This window comes from Leopardus geoffroyi, chromosome C2, assembly GCF_018350155.1.
Source record: "Leopardus geoffroyi isolate Oge1 chromosome C2, O.geoffroyi_Oge1_pat1.0, whole genome shotgun sequence".
NCBI classification, from domain to species: Eukaryota; Metazoa; Chordata; class Mammalia; order Carnivora; family Felidae; genus Leopardus; species Leopardus geoffroyi.
This window is the reverse complement of record NC_059333.1, coordinates 140175301-140193892: the sequence shown is the minus strand read 5'-3', so window position 1 is coordinate 140193892 and position 18592 is coordinate 140175301. Positions and strand designations below refer to the sequence as shown.

Below are 18592 nucleotides of genomic sequence, written 5' to 3'. Positions count from 1 at the left end.
AAACACTTATCTTTAAAGGATAGTTGATTTAAGAGAAATTTAATAAGCAAGAAAAAAACTGAAGATATTTCCATTTTGAAAAAAAGAAAAGCCAATACTGAGACATTATCAAGGAGTACATCTAGACCTTTTCTTCACCTTTAAGATATCCTAGCTCCACCATGAAAACTATGAATATGAAAACTACAAATATGCAACACAGCCAGAGTTCCCTAAATGCAAATCAATACCATATACAAATCAATGGCTTCTTTGTCTAGTATAATTATAAATTTAAATAGCCTTTCCAGAGAATTAAACAAGCTAATGGAGAGCTCCATTAACAGTAAACTTTCACTTAAAAACTTTCACCAAATTGGACACAAGACTATTTTGAACTCAGGTATGAATCCCAACTCTAAGCTATCCACAATCCTATGAATGCGAATCCACCAAGAGGATGCTTCTCCTGCAGGAACGGAACCATTCTGAGTAAGGCTAAAATTAAAATACACCAGCCCTATCAGACCCTTGATTCGATAAAAATGTATATATTCCTCAGGTAGAGGAATCCTCTATAGAGGACAAGGGGTGGCTGGTGCCTCTTCCCCAGTGTAGCTGAGTGATCTTTTCTAGAGCTTTTCTTTTTTTTTTTTTTTTAATTTTTTTTTAACGTTTATTTATTTTTGAGACAGAGACAGAGCATGAATGGGGGAGGGTCAGAGAGAGAGGGAGACACAAAATCCGAAGCAGGCTCCAGGCTCCGAGCTGTCAGCACAGAGCCCGACTCGGGGCTCAAACTCACATACCGCAAGATCATGACCTGAGCCGAAGTCGGATGCTTCACCGACTGAGCCACCCAGGCGCCCCTAGAGCTTTTCTTATAAAAATCTAATGGTGGTACCCAACGCTAGATAAAGACATCTCCTCTAGGTCTCCATTTGTCCTAACTTGCCTTATGTATTTGAATTAGACTGTGTATCACTTCCATCACGGGAGCCAGTCTAGACAAGAAAGTCAGTCACTGGAGTACGTGTGTGGGCACAGTTCTCTGAATAAAAGGTGATGCACACCTCACTAACGTGAGCGGCTGCCCCATAAGGTACTACCTACCCCGCCTACAGGCACACAGCTATGTAGGCTTTTTATAGGCTGTGCTAGGTATGTGAGTATCGCAAAAAATATGGCTTATTTGGGGGAAATGCTCTCAGAGAGAAGGCAGTGCTGAATTAGGGGGAAAATATCCTTGTATTTTCAAGAAAAGATAAATTAAAAAAACTGATTTTTATTAAAAAATAGATTCATTATTCAAACTTATAAATGCTTTATTTGGCAACAGGTTTCTCCATAGGCTACTTGTTTAAGTAGGAAGTTCTTCAAATATATCTAAAGCATTTTGATTTATGATTTCTTTCCAGGAATACTACCTATTGTGGAAAGAAATATGCCTGTAGTTTAAAGGAACCCCTATACTGCTTATTATGCAAATTCCTCACCAATATGACATAACCAAAAATTCAACACCCATAAGCCCAGGATCTCTTAAAGGACAAAAATAAGAAGGAAAAAAGAAAGAAGTTATTGCTGTCAGAAGCATCCTTTTTTTAAAAATAAGAATGACTGTGGGGTGCCTGAGTGGCTCAGTCAGTTAAGCATCTGTCTTGATTTCGGCTCAGGTCTGACTTCACGGTTCCTGAGATTGAGTCCCACGCTGGGCTCTGTGCTGGCAGCATGGAGCCTGCTTGGGATTCTCTCTTTTCCCCCTCACTCTACCCCTGTCCTCCCCTCTCTCTCAAAATAAATAAATACACTTAAAAAAATAATTAAGAATTATTTTGAGTGCTGTTACTGGAAGCACTTTACCCAGGCCAAATACAGAATGGAAGGCTGTAAGTAAGGAAAGTAAGGAAATATAAAGATAACTGCCTGGTAATTGAGGGTCTCAGACTCAGACATTGGTAGGGTTACATTAATTCTTCGTATTTTCATAATTATAACATTTCTCCCAAGACACAATATGATCTCAAATATCTAAATTAAAAAGGCAACATGTTATTCAATCATCCAGATTTTTTTGTCCATGCAAATAAATTTCTGGACAGTTAGAGGATTTTTATTATGTTGTTTCAGAACTCTTAAATTTCCATATTAAAACACTATAGTGCATTGTTATAATTTCAAATATATATATTATTTAACTGTTTTGTTTAAAATCATTTCTCCTTAAAAAGAAAACCAAACTTTACCAGTAGCCGACTTTCCAAAACAACACATACTGTACTTGAGTAACAAATATTAACAGTAATTCGAATGCAGAGACCTATTCTGAAGTTTACTGTATTATCTCTTTTAAAAAGGGTTGCCATGAAAATTAACAGTGTCAAGCAATATTATCTAAGAATATTTAGCCTGTCTGAAAGAAGGCCTAGATAACCTCTAAAAAATACCTAAACCCTAAATAAAGGTAAGTTTTGAGGCTGAGTGAGGAATACATTAGGGCTCATTATAACCATTTTCTCTATTTTATTTATGTGAAAAACCCACTTCATTCCTGTCCTTGGTAAAGCAGAGTCTAAGGCCATGTAGTTTAAACATTTCACTAGTATTTCCTACATGTGCTTAATAGGTCTTCACTCATTTAAAATTTCCTACAATTATTAAAAAATTTTATCTGACATCCTAATTATACTGAATTGGTGAGATTTTACTCCTGTTATAGGACAAGCCAATCAGAATCTCACAAAGGATAAGCGGACAGCTCTATAATGGTAAAAAAACAAAACAAAACCAGGAAAGATATTATAGATTGCTACCCTAGGGATTCATCTTCCTGCTTTAACCATGCTGGAAGCACAGTTATTACCTGGTTCAGAGCTACTTCCTGGGTCAGAGGTAAGGAAACAAGTGAGAAAAACGAACATAGGCCTCATAAATACACGGTTGTATTTTCTTCTTTACTCAAGGAGAGTGATTTCTCCAATGGGTCTTTCCTTTAGATCAGATATGAAGGTAAAACTTCACAGGCATATTTTGAATGCAACTCAGATATCTGCAAATAAGGTATAGTTTTTACCATCTTTAAAAGAATCAAACCTACCAAGCAGATATATTTAACTGAGAAAAGTAATAAAGATTTTGTAAAGGTCAGCATTTCTGGACAACATGTCAAAAAAAACCAGGTAATAAACAGGTAATATTCCTTTTTTTTTTTTTTTTTGGTAATATTCTTTTAGACTAGGTAAACTGGATGTTCAGGAAGGATATAAAACTGATGGCTATGTTAAATAAAGATTTGCCTACACAAAGCAAAAATATCAAGGGCTGATTAGGACACTTGCTTTGTCATGGAATCATCACTCCCCTACATAGTGAAGCCACCAATCCTTTCCAGACAACTCTGACTCAAGTTCTCTTTCCTTGTTTCACTACCTGGCAATCTAAAACCTAAACCCATGATCAAATAATTTTAGCTTTCTTTTCTCATTCTGTGTTTTTTAGAAAATCATTCTTTTTTTTTTTTTTAAAGTTTTAAATGTTTATTCATTTTTGAGAGACAGAGAGAGACAGAGCATGAGTGGGGGAGGGACAGAGAGACCCAGAATCCGAAGCAGGCTCCAGGCTCTGAAGTCGTCAGCAAAGAGCCCTACGCGGGGCTCGAACTCATGGACTGCGAGATCATGACCGGAGCAATAGTCTGACGCTTAACCGACTGAGCCACTCAGGTGCCCCTCATTTTTTTTTTTAAATGTTAATTACTTATTTTGAGAGAGACAGAGAGAGACAAGGTGAGCAGGGGAGGGGCAGAGAGAGAGAATCCCAAGCAGGCTCCATGTTCAGTGCTGCTCACAAACTCAGCTGAAATCAAGAATCGGACGCTTAACTGACAGAGCCACGCAGGTGCTCCTTGAAAATCATTTTTGATAAAGGACCATAAAATAGGATCTTTTAGTTTACATTGTTATACGCTAGTATCCCTTGTAACACAACTAAAAAGTTCCTTTTTACAGAATGACAAGGTAAGGAAACACATTTATAAATATACAGGTAAACAGAATTGATACTTTTTTTTTTTTGAAAACCCTAATTTATGATGGTACAGAATCACTTCTGTGAAATTTTTTTTGGAAATGTTTATTTATTTTGGAGAGTAGGGGAGGGGCAGAGAGACAGGGAGACACAGAATCCAAAGCCGGCTCTAGGCTCTGAGCTGTCTGCAAAGAGCTCGATGTGGAGCTTGAACTTTCGAACCATGAGATCATGACCTGAGCCAAAGCTGGACACAACTGACTGAGCCACCCAGGTACCCAAAAACTTCTTTAATGCACAAAACAGAAATGTTCTTCTCCGTTTAATGATGTGTATTCCTGATTTTATTCATCCTTGCAACGAATCCTCGGTTCTTCTAGGACCTCCACACCATGGAAGGCCTATTTCCAAACAGATCCGAGGGAGTCTATGGGAACCTGTAGTGCATGAGGGGTCAGTGTCCCAGGATTCTGTAGATAATACGGAGTTGGAACCCCAAGTCCTTTATACATTTCTTGGATTTATGTACCCTCCTGGTTTTTAAAATACCGGGTAGATTGACTATCTACAGAGAACTATAGCTTTTCTTTACATAAGGTGTCAGAGAAGTTACAGGACTATGGATTACAGCCTATCTATATCCATATTTGGAAGTACCAATTACAAGGACTTTTGGAATTTATCATGTGACATTCCAGAGGAGAGCCAATTCTTCACAAAGAAAACAGCTTCAAGTTAGCTGTATGTCGTACCATATATTTCTACTTTATAAATTTTCTCACTTTTAAAAAAAGTCATAGGCATTAGGAGAAACCTTAGGTCTATGTATCCATATTTAATACCTCCTACAGAAAAAATTTTTTGTTTTGCATTCCTACTAAGATAGCTTGCCTTAAAAACAGGTAGGCTTATCATTTTTACAGCTTTATCTTAATTTCAGTTAAAGAAATTGTTCTTTGCCAGTTCTCAAGTGTAGCAGAGTAGAATGTGTAGAAGCCAAGTTCACGCTGCTATGGCAGGCAGTAGAATCCTCTTAAAAGTCTGTTTATATACCTTTCATCAGTGTAATAGCTCACAAACTTAGTGTAAATAATCTACACAAATATGCCTGTGTTGAAATAATTAATTCTACTTTATGGTGCCTACCCTCTAGTAGTCATTACCAATTATAACATTCTAATGGTTAGTAACACAATTTATTATCCAATCATAACCAGGTCAAAGACAAGCGATTAATAACAATCAAAGTTAAGGTATATGAGACAATTTATGGATAAGGATTGTATTTATCAGTTGTTTTAAAACTGGGCTGTAAGTGATCTGAAACAAAGGGCTATGAAGTTGGAGAATAAGGAAGGAGCCATTCTCCGACCTTTTATAGAACACTATAAAAGAGCCACTGGGAGCAAATTCCTCTTTCCATTTGCTCAGTCCATTTGAGAAGAATAAAGCTCTTACCAATGACGCTGCAGCTGTGCTCACCCTCGACTTAATCACTGTGTAAGGCTGAGGGTTAATTAGCGCCATTCTTAGTTCTATTTGTTGTTTTAATAAAAGATACGCATAAATCTAAGACGGGGAGTAACTGATACTTGATTTTTATTTGGAAGGTGCCGGGGGGAGGGGGAAGAGCTCATCCATCTTGGGCATTGATGTTTGTGGGTGTGCTCAGAGCATTTTCATTTGACCTGGCCTATACGGTTCTGCCTGTTTGAAGAGTGGCGGACAAAGACTTCATGGTTGTGTGAATGCAGGACCCTGATGGCCCAGGCTGAACCATGAGGCAGTCTTTAGTTGGAAGGCAAATGATAGGGAATGAAATACAGAGGGTGAGGGTCAGGGCCCAAACGATTCTCCCACAGAGCAAAAGGGCCAAATCACACGCCTTTCACAGACTACACTGCTGCTCATCTTCGGCAGTTACGAGGAAATCCTTATCATGGAAAACTTCAGACATATTCAAAGGTAGACAAACGAGTATATTGAAGCGCCCCCCCCCCCCATGTGCTCATCACTCATCATTCAACGATTATAATGGTCGATCTCGTATCCTCCACATCCTTATCTACTTCCAATCTAATCTTTCTGGATTATTTTGAAGCAAATTCTAGATATCAAAGGACTTTATTGCAAGTAGTTCCATATCTCCTCTAAAAGGTAAGGATACGTAAAAAATTCATGACAGTTCTGTTTTACCATGCCTAAAAATTTCTGGCAGTAATTCCTTAATATCAAAAGCTCATTTTCAAATTTCCAATTATCCCATAAAAGCCATATATTTGGGGGATAATTTTTAAATGATACAGTATCAGAATTACATTCCGAATAAAACAAGCTTATAACACTTTAGATAGCAACAGCAATAGAGCAAGAAAGTCGAACTGAGGTTAAAAAAAATAATGCCAGATAACATCCAGAGTGATATACTTTTCAGGAAAAAAAAGAGGAAAAAAAGATTAGAAATACTTCTGAAAGTTACTCCGTAAATAAAGCATCTGATACAGGAAAACCGTTGACCTCCTTGTTTTATTTCATAATTGTCAGTGTTCTCAGGATAGTTCATTTTTTTATGAGGGAAAACACCCATTATTTTTAGGTCTGAAGACCATAAGATAAGCATATTTGAAACAATAACCAGACTTCATATAAAGAATATGATAAACATCTAAGAGTTTAAAAAAACAACCACAAAATAGCACAAACTTCAAAAGACACAATCAAACAGAACAGAGCTTAAATTTTGTATATGCTTGAGAAGAGAGTATTGACAGATAAGAGCATTCCATGAAAGATGGAAATCTGATTAGTACTCTAAATGACAGCAATTCCTGGGTTAAATCATGTTCACCAAGGAGGACTAAACCCCGGGAGCTTGGAAGGCCAGTGTGGGCCTTTGGAGCTTATCAACTTCTACTCCTTTCTGCTGCCATTCTGTTCCTCAGCAGTGTGACACAGACAGACTGGCAGCCAGGTAGAGTCTGACTAATAAGAGTGCTCTGGCAGGCTCAATGAACACCACTGTGAAGTGTGAACAGCCCTGTCAAGGCCAGCAGTTAGACCTACCTAGACCGTTGCACTGGGAACAGAATGATTATCACCGGTGCACCCGTCAACTGGCTGGTGACTGTTGGACATTTTGCCACCCGCGAGATAATCCTTCCTAGGAAATAATGCAATAGGGACTACTAATTCAAGGTTAGGCTTTTTCCAGAGTTTAAACCCAAGAGTGTCAGTGCTGAGGTGGTGGTGTTTAGAGATTATTCAATACTCTCTTCTCTCAGTTAAACTCAACTGAGTAGGTATGTGTCAGCCATTGAATGTATGCCCATCTGGAGTCCTAAGTACCCTGGGAAATGGCATGAACAACAGCCCATGATTGTTTACAGAGGGCTTGCATGTGTACCTCACAGGAATCCCGTGATTTAGGTAGGGCTGATGGTTATCTCTGTTTTGTAAATGAAACGGAGTCTGAGGAAAGTGAAGCGCCCAGAACAAGTCGCACAACTAATTAACAGTGGAGCTGGTATTAAAATCTGTATCTGTGGACTGTCAATAATACCATGCTGTAAGGATGTACAGCCCCACCCTCGAACATTTAAAATTTATTTCTGAATAGACCAAAAATTCTTTAAGTAAGAGACAAATGTAAATTATGAGAAGAGTATGAAAAAGATTAAAAAAGTAAGTTTATGTGGAGAGAAGAGGGAGAAAAGCACTTTGAAAATTGGTGCAAAACCTTATGCAAAACCTACTTCAGAGCTGACAGCATTTCTGGTGTTAAACTAGCTCTACAGATTTAGTATAGGAAAATCGTATTTACTTGTATTCTATCAAACTTATATTTGTGGTAATTTGAAGATAGGTTAGGTTGAAGTTTAACTTAAATCTGGGGGAAAAAAAATCTACACATTGGAAGCGTACCGGAAAAGGGTGTGAAGTAAACCCATTAAACAAAAGAAAGGCCATTTTGACTTAAAAACTCTTTTTAAGGCTCTAGAAGTGTGAACACACGTATCGATGATGTGCCAATTAGGAAATTTTTGTATATGTCTTAAAGTACAAACATTTAGTTGGTTGCCACGTATTTTACAAACAATCGTCTATTCTTACATCAGATGAGCTGTATCTAGTTGATCAAACTTAAGGCTTAATCTTTAGGCTTATTCTTTACTTTTTCTTTATCCCTTACACTTACCCTTACTACCAATATTATTGTTTTCAAAATCTATTTATTTATGTGATTTTGCTTTAGCCAGGGGTGATTTTACTTTTCTTGTTTTGTAGCATATATCTGTAACTTTCTGAGACACAGCAAAAGAAAACTCTAGCGAAGAGAAATATTTTTGATTGCTGAGAAAAGGCTTTGGTGGGATGAATGTACTCCTCTAAGCAGCGATTACCTGTACAGAGAAGAGCTTCCCACATACAAGCTGATTCAGGGGGATAGGACCATTTCAACTGACTGGGAGACGGAACAGGCCTGGCTATGGGTGAGTAAGGAACGCCTCTCGGCATGGAGCTTTCTCTTTAAGTGTGCAGTTACATCTTACCCATGTGGAAGAAGGAAGGACTTCTTACTCGTCTAGTGTTCAGAAGGGCCTCATGCATAGTATGGCCTCAAAAGTTTCTTCTCTCCCCCTAGTTTTACTGAGATATAACTGACACCTAACACTAGAAGTTGAAGGTGTAATGATCTCATGTCAAAAGTTTCTTGTATGGGTGACTTACTTCTCAAGATAAGTTTTTTTTTTTTTTCTTAAAAAACCACTCCCTCTAAATTTCAGCAAAGCCCAGAAGTACTCTGTTGGGAGAGGGGAGACAGATAGTTCCCTGTTCCAACATTTCCAGGAGGACCACTGGGCTTAAGCCTCTATCACACAAAAAATGTCTTCTTATGACATTACCTCCAAATGAAGTTACACACAGTCATACAGACAAGTGGGATTGAAATAGTAATAAGGAGAAAAAACACAGTATTTGTCATTCGGTTTTAAATTAGTGCAGCATTAATGAACTTCGCTATCTGGGGTAAAAGTATGAAATAATTTAAAAAGTATTTTATAATGATCTTGCATAATTATATTTTATGTTTCTTTTGGTGGAAGTATTTTTATATATCCTTATTTTTAAGAGTTTTAAAAATTGAACAGATTGTAAATTCTTCATGTTTTATAAACCAGACAGGAGCTTAAGAGAGACCCTGATTCCCCTTTGTCATTTCTCTCTTGTCTAAAACTTCCATTATCTAGTGAATAAAGTTTATTCCTGAATGTGGAAGATAGAATCTTATAAAATATTAACACTACTAATTAAATACTCAAAGAAGAATTTCTCATTAAAAACATAAATGAAAACTCTGTAGCTACTTTAGATTTTTGTAGTTTCCAAAATAAACCCAGATATGTAAAAATTTGGCAGTTGGGTTTGTCTGTTAGTTAAAAGGAGTTGGTCAAACACATAATCATACATCTGCGGCGACACAGAAAGTAAAAACTTCCAGCATTAAGCACACCAGCAAGCCACAAAGGCTTCGTCATAAACTCTTTTTAGTTTTCCTGGGAAGTTGTATTTCCTAGTTGAGGACCATTCAGCTTTTTTGTTCTATTAGCTTGAAAGGACGCATGGTTATTAAAATGCCAACAAGGTCATGTCTGCGTGGTGCTGCTTGGTTGTTATCAGATTTTAATAGCCCACATTTCTCAAATTAACATCTTCTGGTAGGCATCTAATTAAAGATTAAGCTATTCAATTTGAATTTTTATTATTATTTGCCAGCAGAATGTAATGCATTCTGTAAAAGCACTTCCCTATCCAAAATGATTTTTCATTAATTTTTATCACATTGTGCTTTTTCCTTCTCGGCAAATAATAGGTCTCAAAAAGACTAATGAGAAGACCCAATTTAAAAAGAAAGCAGTTAGATATTATGGAAATTTAAAATCAATAGTAATAACAGTAGTTACAGTGGTGGTGGTGGTAGTAAAGTAAACAATTTCCTAAGGTCTGACATTGAAGTCTTTAATAGACTTGAATTCAATATTGGATTAAGTCTCTTACCAGGGTTGCAATCGGTAAGAAGTGAGCAGATGGAGAGGAGAACTTTAGAAATGGTTAGGGCTGGACTCCAGTTGTCCTTTAGGATGTCCAGACAGATGACGCCCTGGCTGTTAATATTACAGTGATAGATTCTTGTCCGGAAAGTAACCTAGAAGAAAATGTAATGTTATTATAAATAGACATACTTTTTATTAGACAAAATAATCCAAGGGTCACTGGTAGAACCATATACTTAATTATTCCTTAGGCACCTGAGAAGCATCAAGAAACAAAATCGTTATTTTAGAACTTGTTATTCTGGGCACAGAGAACTAAATAACCCCCAACAGCAAAAAAATATCCTTTTGCTTTTGATGAAGAGTCCTATCGATTAGCTAGTGTTCTGGGGACTGAATTTGCTCGTGGTATAAGTGTAGGAATGTTCGTAAGAGAAAAACTAGCTGTGGCTTCTAAAAACATTCAAAGGGGTGCCTGGGTGGCTCAGTCAATTGAGCATAGGACTCTTGATTTCGGCTCAGGTCATGATCCCAGGGTCATGGAATCGAGCCTCACGTCGGGCTCTGTGCTGAGTGTGGAGCCTGCTTCAGATTCTCTCTCTCCCTCTGCCCCTCTCCCCCACTCATGCATGCCTGCTCTCTCTCTCTAAAATAAAAGTAACATTTCAAAGAAAAAATAAATTTCAAAAATAAAAATTTCAAAAGAAACTTGTTGGAGTCCAGTTGTTTTAAGGATTTTGTGTATTTTAAAGTTCAAAATAGCATGGGAACACTATAAAAAGGACATAAATATTCTTTTCTGTCATGGTTTAAAAACACAAATTAGGCATGCATGTAAATAATATACCTAGTTTATAAAAAACTGTATTAGTTACAATTTATGAATCTTTTTCTCCTTAAATTCTATATTTTAATGTAATATTAGTGTAGTCTCTCTTCCCTATAATAGCTACATCACCACTGCACATCGTTTAGGTATAATTTTGAAACATGTTTATAACATTTTTCAAGAACTTAATTAAAAAGCTAAGTGTAAATCAGTTTTGTAACTCTGGTAAAACTCTGTTTTCTAAAAGTCTTATGTAAGTAACAATAAGATCTTAATGTTATTCATTAATATCATGTTTATAAACGTTCTCAAATTTATAAGTTGAAATATAAAAAAAAAAAACCCTTAGTGTTTTAAAGACCAATCTTTTGATCCCCTAAATTAAAAATGGCTCTGAACCAAAAACTACGTGGCAGATTTCTGTATGTGTTGCTACCTCCCAGGGTATCCAGCATCTGCTCAAACATCACATTTACTTAATTCATATAATATCAAGACTCAGAAAGGACAGATCCAGTATTCTGTAATTATTAGACAACACAGTACCATTTTCAGGCTAGATCAGTATTCCTAATAAGAACTGTCTTAGTAATATGCTGGACCTTATAGATAACCTTGACATCCCTTCCACACAAACACATTCCAAACACCTACCAGTGCTGAAGAAAATGCAAGTAACATTTAAAAAAATACATAGCTGAATTTTCACAGAAATCCCCAGAGGCCAGAACTGAAAGCCCAAAATTACAGTAAGCACATGAGCTGACAGTGTCGTTGCCAGGGGCAGGACTTGGGTAAGGGGGAGGGGGTGAAGGACAGTACCCAGTCTAGATTAAAATGGAGGCTTGGGTTTTGATGCCCTCATGGAAAAAGGTGAAACCTAAGGTCTGCATGTGGCAAGAGGTTGGGATTGAGAGCCCTTACATAGATTAGAACACTTGGGCAGCTAGTCTTTTAGTGAGTGGATGGACTTGAAAAGATAATGCCTTCTGGGAGACACAGCAAAGACACTTGGGCTCTGGTGGGGAGAAAAATGTATCCCCTGAGAATTCTAAATCCTCAGCACATAAACTATGCAAACACCAACCGAAAGAGAGCCTAAATGGCTATATTACTATCAGATCAAATATATGTTTAAGGTAAAATGCAGAAAGATAATCAATGCATTAGGATAAAATGAACAATTCATCAGAAAAACGTAACAATTCTGGATCTGCTGTACCTAACAAGACACCCAAAAATATAAGAAGTGAAACTCAGCAGAATCGTAAGGAGAAAAAATGAGACGTCTACAATCAGAGGGACATTTCGCTGCAGGAACTGAGGTCACGCAGATGAAAGAAAATGTAGTAAGGATGTTGAAAATATGAAAACAATTTAAAAAAATCAAGGGATTGAAGATAAAATTCCACACTCAACAAAGAATATATATTCTTTTCCAAGCATATAAGAAACATTTATAAATACTGATCACATGCTAAGCCACAAAGGAAGCTTAACATATCTCTAAGAAGTATTAAGACCATAAAGATCCCCTATCAAATGTTTAGGAAACTGAAAAGCACATTTTTCAAATAATTCTTGGATCAAAAAAAAATAAGTTACATTTATAACTAAATGACAATGAAATGTTGGACTGTCAATACAAACTGTGTGATTTGGCTAAAACAGTTATCAAAGGGAAATCTATAGTTTCAAATACACAAATTAGAAAGGAAGAAAGACATTTAGTAAGTGTTTAAGGAAGGAAAAAGAACAGAGTTAATCTCATAAAAGTAGAAAGAAATAAAGACATGAGCAGAATTGAATGAAATAGAGAATACCTGGTAATAATAAAATTCTGCAGAGGCGTATCCCCTTAAGTGCTAGATGAAAATACAGAATATTTTTATGATCCAATGTAAATGATGAGTGGCTTTTATATACAATGTTTTAAAAACCTATCAGATACTGACTGGCTATTCCGAGCCAGTTAATCCTCAAAATAACACAAAGAGGTAAGTAGTATTATTGTAGCCACTTTTAAAATAAAGAAACTGTAATTCTGTGAGGTGAGGGATGTTAACTAAATTTATTGTGGTAATCATTTTGCAGTACATACATATATCAAATCATTATGCTGTGCACCTAAAATAAATACAGTGCTAAATTTAATTATATCTCAATAAAACTGGAGGAAAAGAATAAATGAAGGCCCAGAAGGGTTAAAGGCCTGGCATGTAGTTGCACAGTCGTAAGTGGGGGAGCCAGAATTTAAACACAGCTTTGTTGACCTAAAAGCTCACGCTCTCCTAGTCAGCCTCAATGCCTCTGTTTTTTTTTTTTTAACTTTTAATTTTGAGATTATTATAGATTCACACTAGGTTGTAAGAAACAATACTGACTGGGGCCCCTGGGTGGCTCAGTCAGTTAAGCGTCCAACTTCAGCTTACATCATGATCTCATGGTCCTGAGTTTGAGGCTCTGTGTGGATAGGGCAGAGCCTGGAGCCTGCTTCGGATTCTGTCTCTCTCTCTCTCTCTCTCTCTCTCTCTCTCTGTGCCCCTCCCCTGCTCATGCTCTGACTCTCTCTCAAAAAGTAAATAAACATTAAAAAAAAAACCACACAAAACAATACCAATGGATCACACTATGTTCCTCATCCACTTTTCCCCAATGGTAACATCCTGCATAACTGTAATATCACATCACAGGAAACTCACACTGATACAGTCCATTGACCTTTTCCAGTCCATTGACCTTTTCCATTTATCATCAGTTTTATATGCACTCATGTACACGTGTTTTTATGCAATTTTATCACATGTAGATCTGTATGACCACCATCACAGCCAAGATACAGAACAGTTCCTTCACAAACACTCTTTGTGCTACCATTTAAAGGTCACTTTCCAAACCCTTTCCTTCCTTAATTCTTGACAGCCACTACTCTGTTCCTCATCTCTGTGATTTTGTCATTCAAGAATGTCATATAAGTGGTATCATATAGGATGTAACTTTTTGAAATTGGCTCTTGTTACTCACACATCTCCCATGAGATCCATCTAAGTTGTTGCGTGTATCAATAGTTTGTTCCTTCATATTGCGGGGTAGTATTCCATGGTATGATGTATCAGTTTGTTGAGCCATTTATCTACTGATGGACAAATGGATTGTTTCCAGTTTTCAGCTATCACAAGCAAAGCTGTCATGAACATGTGTGTGTGTATTTGTGTGAATGTTAAGTTTTCATTTCTCTGAGACAAGATGCCCAGAGTGTGATCGTTGGGTTATATGGTAAGCTCGTATTTAGTTTTATAAGAAACTGCCATACTTTTTTCCAGGGCAGTTGAACCATCTTACATTCTTACCAGCAGTGTGATCCAGTTTCTCAGCATCCTGGCCAGCATTTAGTGCACGATGCTTTATTTCAGTCATTCTGATTAGGTGAAGTGGTACCATTGTGGTTTTAATTTGCATTTCCCTAATTGCTAATGATGTTGAGCACTTTTTCACTTTTTTTTTTTTTTTTTTTTTTTTTCACTCCACAGGTGGAAGCCTGTGACTCCCACTCCCAGGTGACTTATTCACTCCACAGGTGGAAGCCTGGATCTCCCACTCCCCTTCACCCATTTTGCCTGTCCCCCAACCCCTTTCCTCTGTTAACCATCAATCAGTCTATTCTCTGTATTTATAGGTCTGATTCTGCCTTTTGTTTATTCATTTATTTGTTTAGATTGTGCATGTAAGTGAAATCATATGATATTGGTCTTTCTTGGTCTGACTTCCTTCACTAAGCATAATAGCCTCCAGGTCCATCCATGTTGCTGCAAATGCAAGATTGTATCCTTTTTTTAATGGTTAATATTCTATTGTGTGTATCTATGTGTGTGTGTGTGTGTGTGTGTGTGTGTGTGTATGTATATATACATCGCATCTCCTTTATCCATTCATCTATTAATGGACACTTGGGTTGCATATATTTTTTCAAATTAGTGCTTTCATTTTCTTTGGGTTAATACCCAGTAGTTATTACTAAATCATAAGTATTTCTATTTTTAATTTTTGGAGGAACTTCCATACTGTTTTCCACAGTGGCTGATGATTAGTGATGCTGAGCATCTTGCCACCTGTATGCTTCTTTAGGAAAAGTGTCTACTCAGGTCCTCGGCCCATATTTTAATCAGACTGTGTTTTCTGCTTTGTTTTGGTGTTGAGTTATATACATTCTTTATACATTTTGGATATTAACCCTTTATGAGATATATCATTTGCAAATATCTTCTCCCATTCAGTAGGCTGCCTTTTTGTTGGTTGATGGTTTCCTTTGTTGTGCAAAAGCTTTTTATTTTGGTGTAGTCCCAACAGTTTATTTTCCCTTGCCTTAGGAGACGTATCTAGAAAAACGTTGCTGCAGCCAATGTCAATGGAATTACTGCTGTGTTCTCTTCTAGGAGTTTTATGGTTTGGGGTCTCACATTTGGGTCTTTATCTACGAGTTTTACAGTTTCAGGTCTCGCATTTGTGTTTTTATTCTATTTTGAGTTTATTTTTCACAAATACCACTATTTGAATTGGATAAAAAAACTGATGATCCCAGAGTTTTAAGAAGTGTTACATATTTACCTATTGTAAAGTAAACAATAACTTCTTCTGGGTTCCCTTATCACACTCCTACTTCTGCTACCACACTTGCCACAGGACCTCCTGGACCTCCTCATCAAACCGGGAATTACCCATGAAAGTCTCTTCTTTCAACTGATGTCCAGTGCAGTGCTTGGCACATAGCAAGAGTCCATTGTTTGCTGAACAAATGCTAACAAATCACTGGCTAGTGCTCAAAGAGACAAGTATCTTTCTGAGGGGTTGTAACATCTTATTGTTCTTTAGATACAAGAAGATTTTAGAACCATAACTTACAGTAGACTGAAAGCTGGAAAACTGTGGAGAATAACCTGAGAAAGCAGGATATATTTTTAATATTTTTGTACCCAAATGTTACTTTACTAAATTGTCCTATAGATTAAAATATTAGTTCAGAAAAGATTTCATATAGGTTAAACCAATAATAAAAAATAATAAATATTTAGTAAGTACTCAATACGTGCCAGGTACTCCAACATAAACATTTTTATTATTGTTATTGCCTATTTAAATAAAGAAAATTTAAAAATATGTGGCCTGGTCAGATCAGCAAAAGTGTTCCATAATCAAGGCAAAACCTTGCTAATGACAGTTCTTGAAACAGTCAGCATTGTCTTCCAGACCCTATCAACAAAACCAAGGGAAATGAGAGACAAGAACACATGCAAACTGATAAAGAATTGTCTGCAGTCCTTTTAGACATTAGTGATGCAGAAATAAAAAATGATATTTTGAATATTGACAAATATCAAGGGATGTGCACATGTTAGACGATTTTTAGAGTCTAAGAAAGCACTCATCTCCCACCCTCATCCTACAGAAGGCTGCTCGTAACTGACTCAATTTTATAGAAAGCCCATCATGTTATCTTGTTCAGGGGGCTGGACAACAGTACATCCTTCACTTCACCCTTCTGACAAAAAAACAAATGATAAAAAAATGACCATAAAGGAATTTCCAGCTCTACTGCAGGGCTTAATTCTCAATGAGTTCTGTGTATCACATAACCTACACCTGCATTTGCATTTATTGCTGTTTTGGAAGCATAGTTCAATACTGATGTTTATAATGATAGCTATCATTCATCAAGGAGAGGTAAAATTATATTGAGAATACTGTTTTCAAAGGCTGGGAAGACAGTACATTTCAGAACATTTTCCATATATTAAGGAAAATTTTAAAACGATTTGGTTATAGTGATACCGAAAACTTATTTGTCCAGAATGTCTAATTCCAAGATGACTCTGGACAAGAGCGTTTTAATTTTTTTTAAGTTTATTTACTTATTTTGAGAGAGAGAGAGCGTGGGAGGAGCAGAGAGAGAAGGAAAGAGAGAATCCCAAGCAGTTTCCGCATTGTCAGCACAGAGCCTGATGCAGAGCTTGAACCCATGAACCATGACATCATGACCCGAGCCGAAACCAAGAGTTGGACACTCAACCCACTGAGCCACCCAGGTGCTTCAAGAAGTGTTTTAATTTATGTGTGATATCTAAATGCACACAGAGGCAGGTAGGTGTGTATGTGTGTGGTGGACAGGATACTGGCCTATTCCTCTAAAGATGTCCACATCTCAATCCCTGGAACCTGTGAATATGTTCTTATATGGTAAAAGGGACTTTGCAGGTGTGATTAAGTTAAGGCTCTTGAGATGGGGTGATTATATGGGTGGGCTGGATATAATCACAGGGGCTTTACAAGAGGGAAGCAGGAAGATCAGTAGGGGATGTCAAGGAGTCAGAGTGATGGGGCCATGATCCAAGGAACGTAGTCGGCCTCAAGAAGACAGAAAAGGCAATGAAATAAATTTCCCCTTAAAGCCTCAAAAAGGAACGCAACCCCGCTGACACCTTGGTTTTAGTTTGCTGACATCCAGAACTGAAGGACAGGAAATTCACATTGTTTTAAGCCACCAAATTTGCGTTAACCTGTTATAACAGCAACAGGAAACAATACAACATGTAAGTATATTTCTGTTGCATTATTACTTTATCTTAAAAGGTAAATGCAGCTGCACTATTTCTATACTTCACAGGATCACTCCTTAAAAAGTAATTTTAGAAAGAATTAACACAATTTTTTATGTTGACTACAGCATAAAACAATGCTACTAAGTAGTGAATGATCTATGGGAAGCTACTTTGCTACTTTGAGCCCCTATATCCTGACAAAATGAGACTTAAATTAGATTATTTCTAAGGCCCACTCTAGTTCCAAGATCCAAGAGTTATATCATGAGATGAATATGTGGTTTTGGGAGCTAGCTGAACTTGAGCTGGAATTCTGACTTTGGATGAATCTCAAATTAGCCTGTTTGAGATTCAGTTTCCTCATCTTAAAATGGGAAAAATACTAGCTATACCCACTGTGGCTGTGAAGACTGAAGCACCCGAGAAGTTCTAACACCACACTTGGCACTCAGCAGGGATTCAAGCAGTGCCAGTCTCCTTTCCCCTCTTCATGTCTCCCGCCTTTACAGGGCAATTTCAGAATGCAGGTGTTCACATAATAATTGCCCTATCGCCGGAGTTTTAGATGTGTTTTCTTTATACCACTCCCTTGCTCTAGAGTATGGACAACATTTCACACAGAGACAAAAAGTATTTTTGTAAAGGGAGAGAAATCACGTAGGGCATGAGTATAGACAAAGAAGAAAATATTTTAATAAATTATTTCTGCCAAATTGATTCAAGACATAATTTAGGAAAATGTTTTAAAGTAAAGAAATACCTCCAGGCTGGAAAGCTGATAAATGATAATAAAAATGATCATTTAAAATAATATTTCAGTAACAACCTCTATTTTTCACATAGCTTACATTTTTCAAAAAACTTCTCATCAGGAGATACATGACACGGTGATTTTACTGAGGAAGTATGAGCTCAGTGAGAAATACACTCCTCTTAAAAATACTTTTCCATGGAGACCCAGAGAGGAAATATTTGGAGCTCCTGTGCCATAAATCAGTGAATCATGTAACAAAAGTCCAAAAATAGCAGGGTTAACATCATTCAAATGGATCTTGGCTCTAAGCTCACTATGAAACTAGTTTATATGAATAGGTTGTTAATACACATTTTAA

The 18592-nt window shown here is 36.9% G+C and overlaps 1 protein-coding gene across 6 annotated transcripts in view; it reads right to left on the bottom strand.

The window, feature by feature from the left end:
* Positions 1-18592, bottom strand: part of UBE2E2 (ubiquitin conjugating enzyme E2 E2) — a 372155-nt gene that overhangs the window by 37806 nt on the left and 315757 nt on the right. For 3 of the 6 annotated variants that reach the window (XM_045436289.1, XM_045436287.1, XM_045436292.1), the window contains 2 exons: positions 10063-10210; positions 7069-7165 (listed from right to left, as the gene is read on the bottom strand). In XM_045436289.1, the coding sequence (XP_045292245.1) occupies positions 7069-7165; positions 10063-10210 (245 nt within the window). The remainder of the gene's footprint in view (positions 1-7068; positions 7166-10062; positions 10211-18592) is intronic. The other 3 variants (XM_045436291.1, XM_045436293.1, XM_045436290.1) reach the window with 1 other exon arrangement.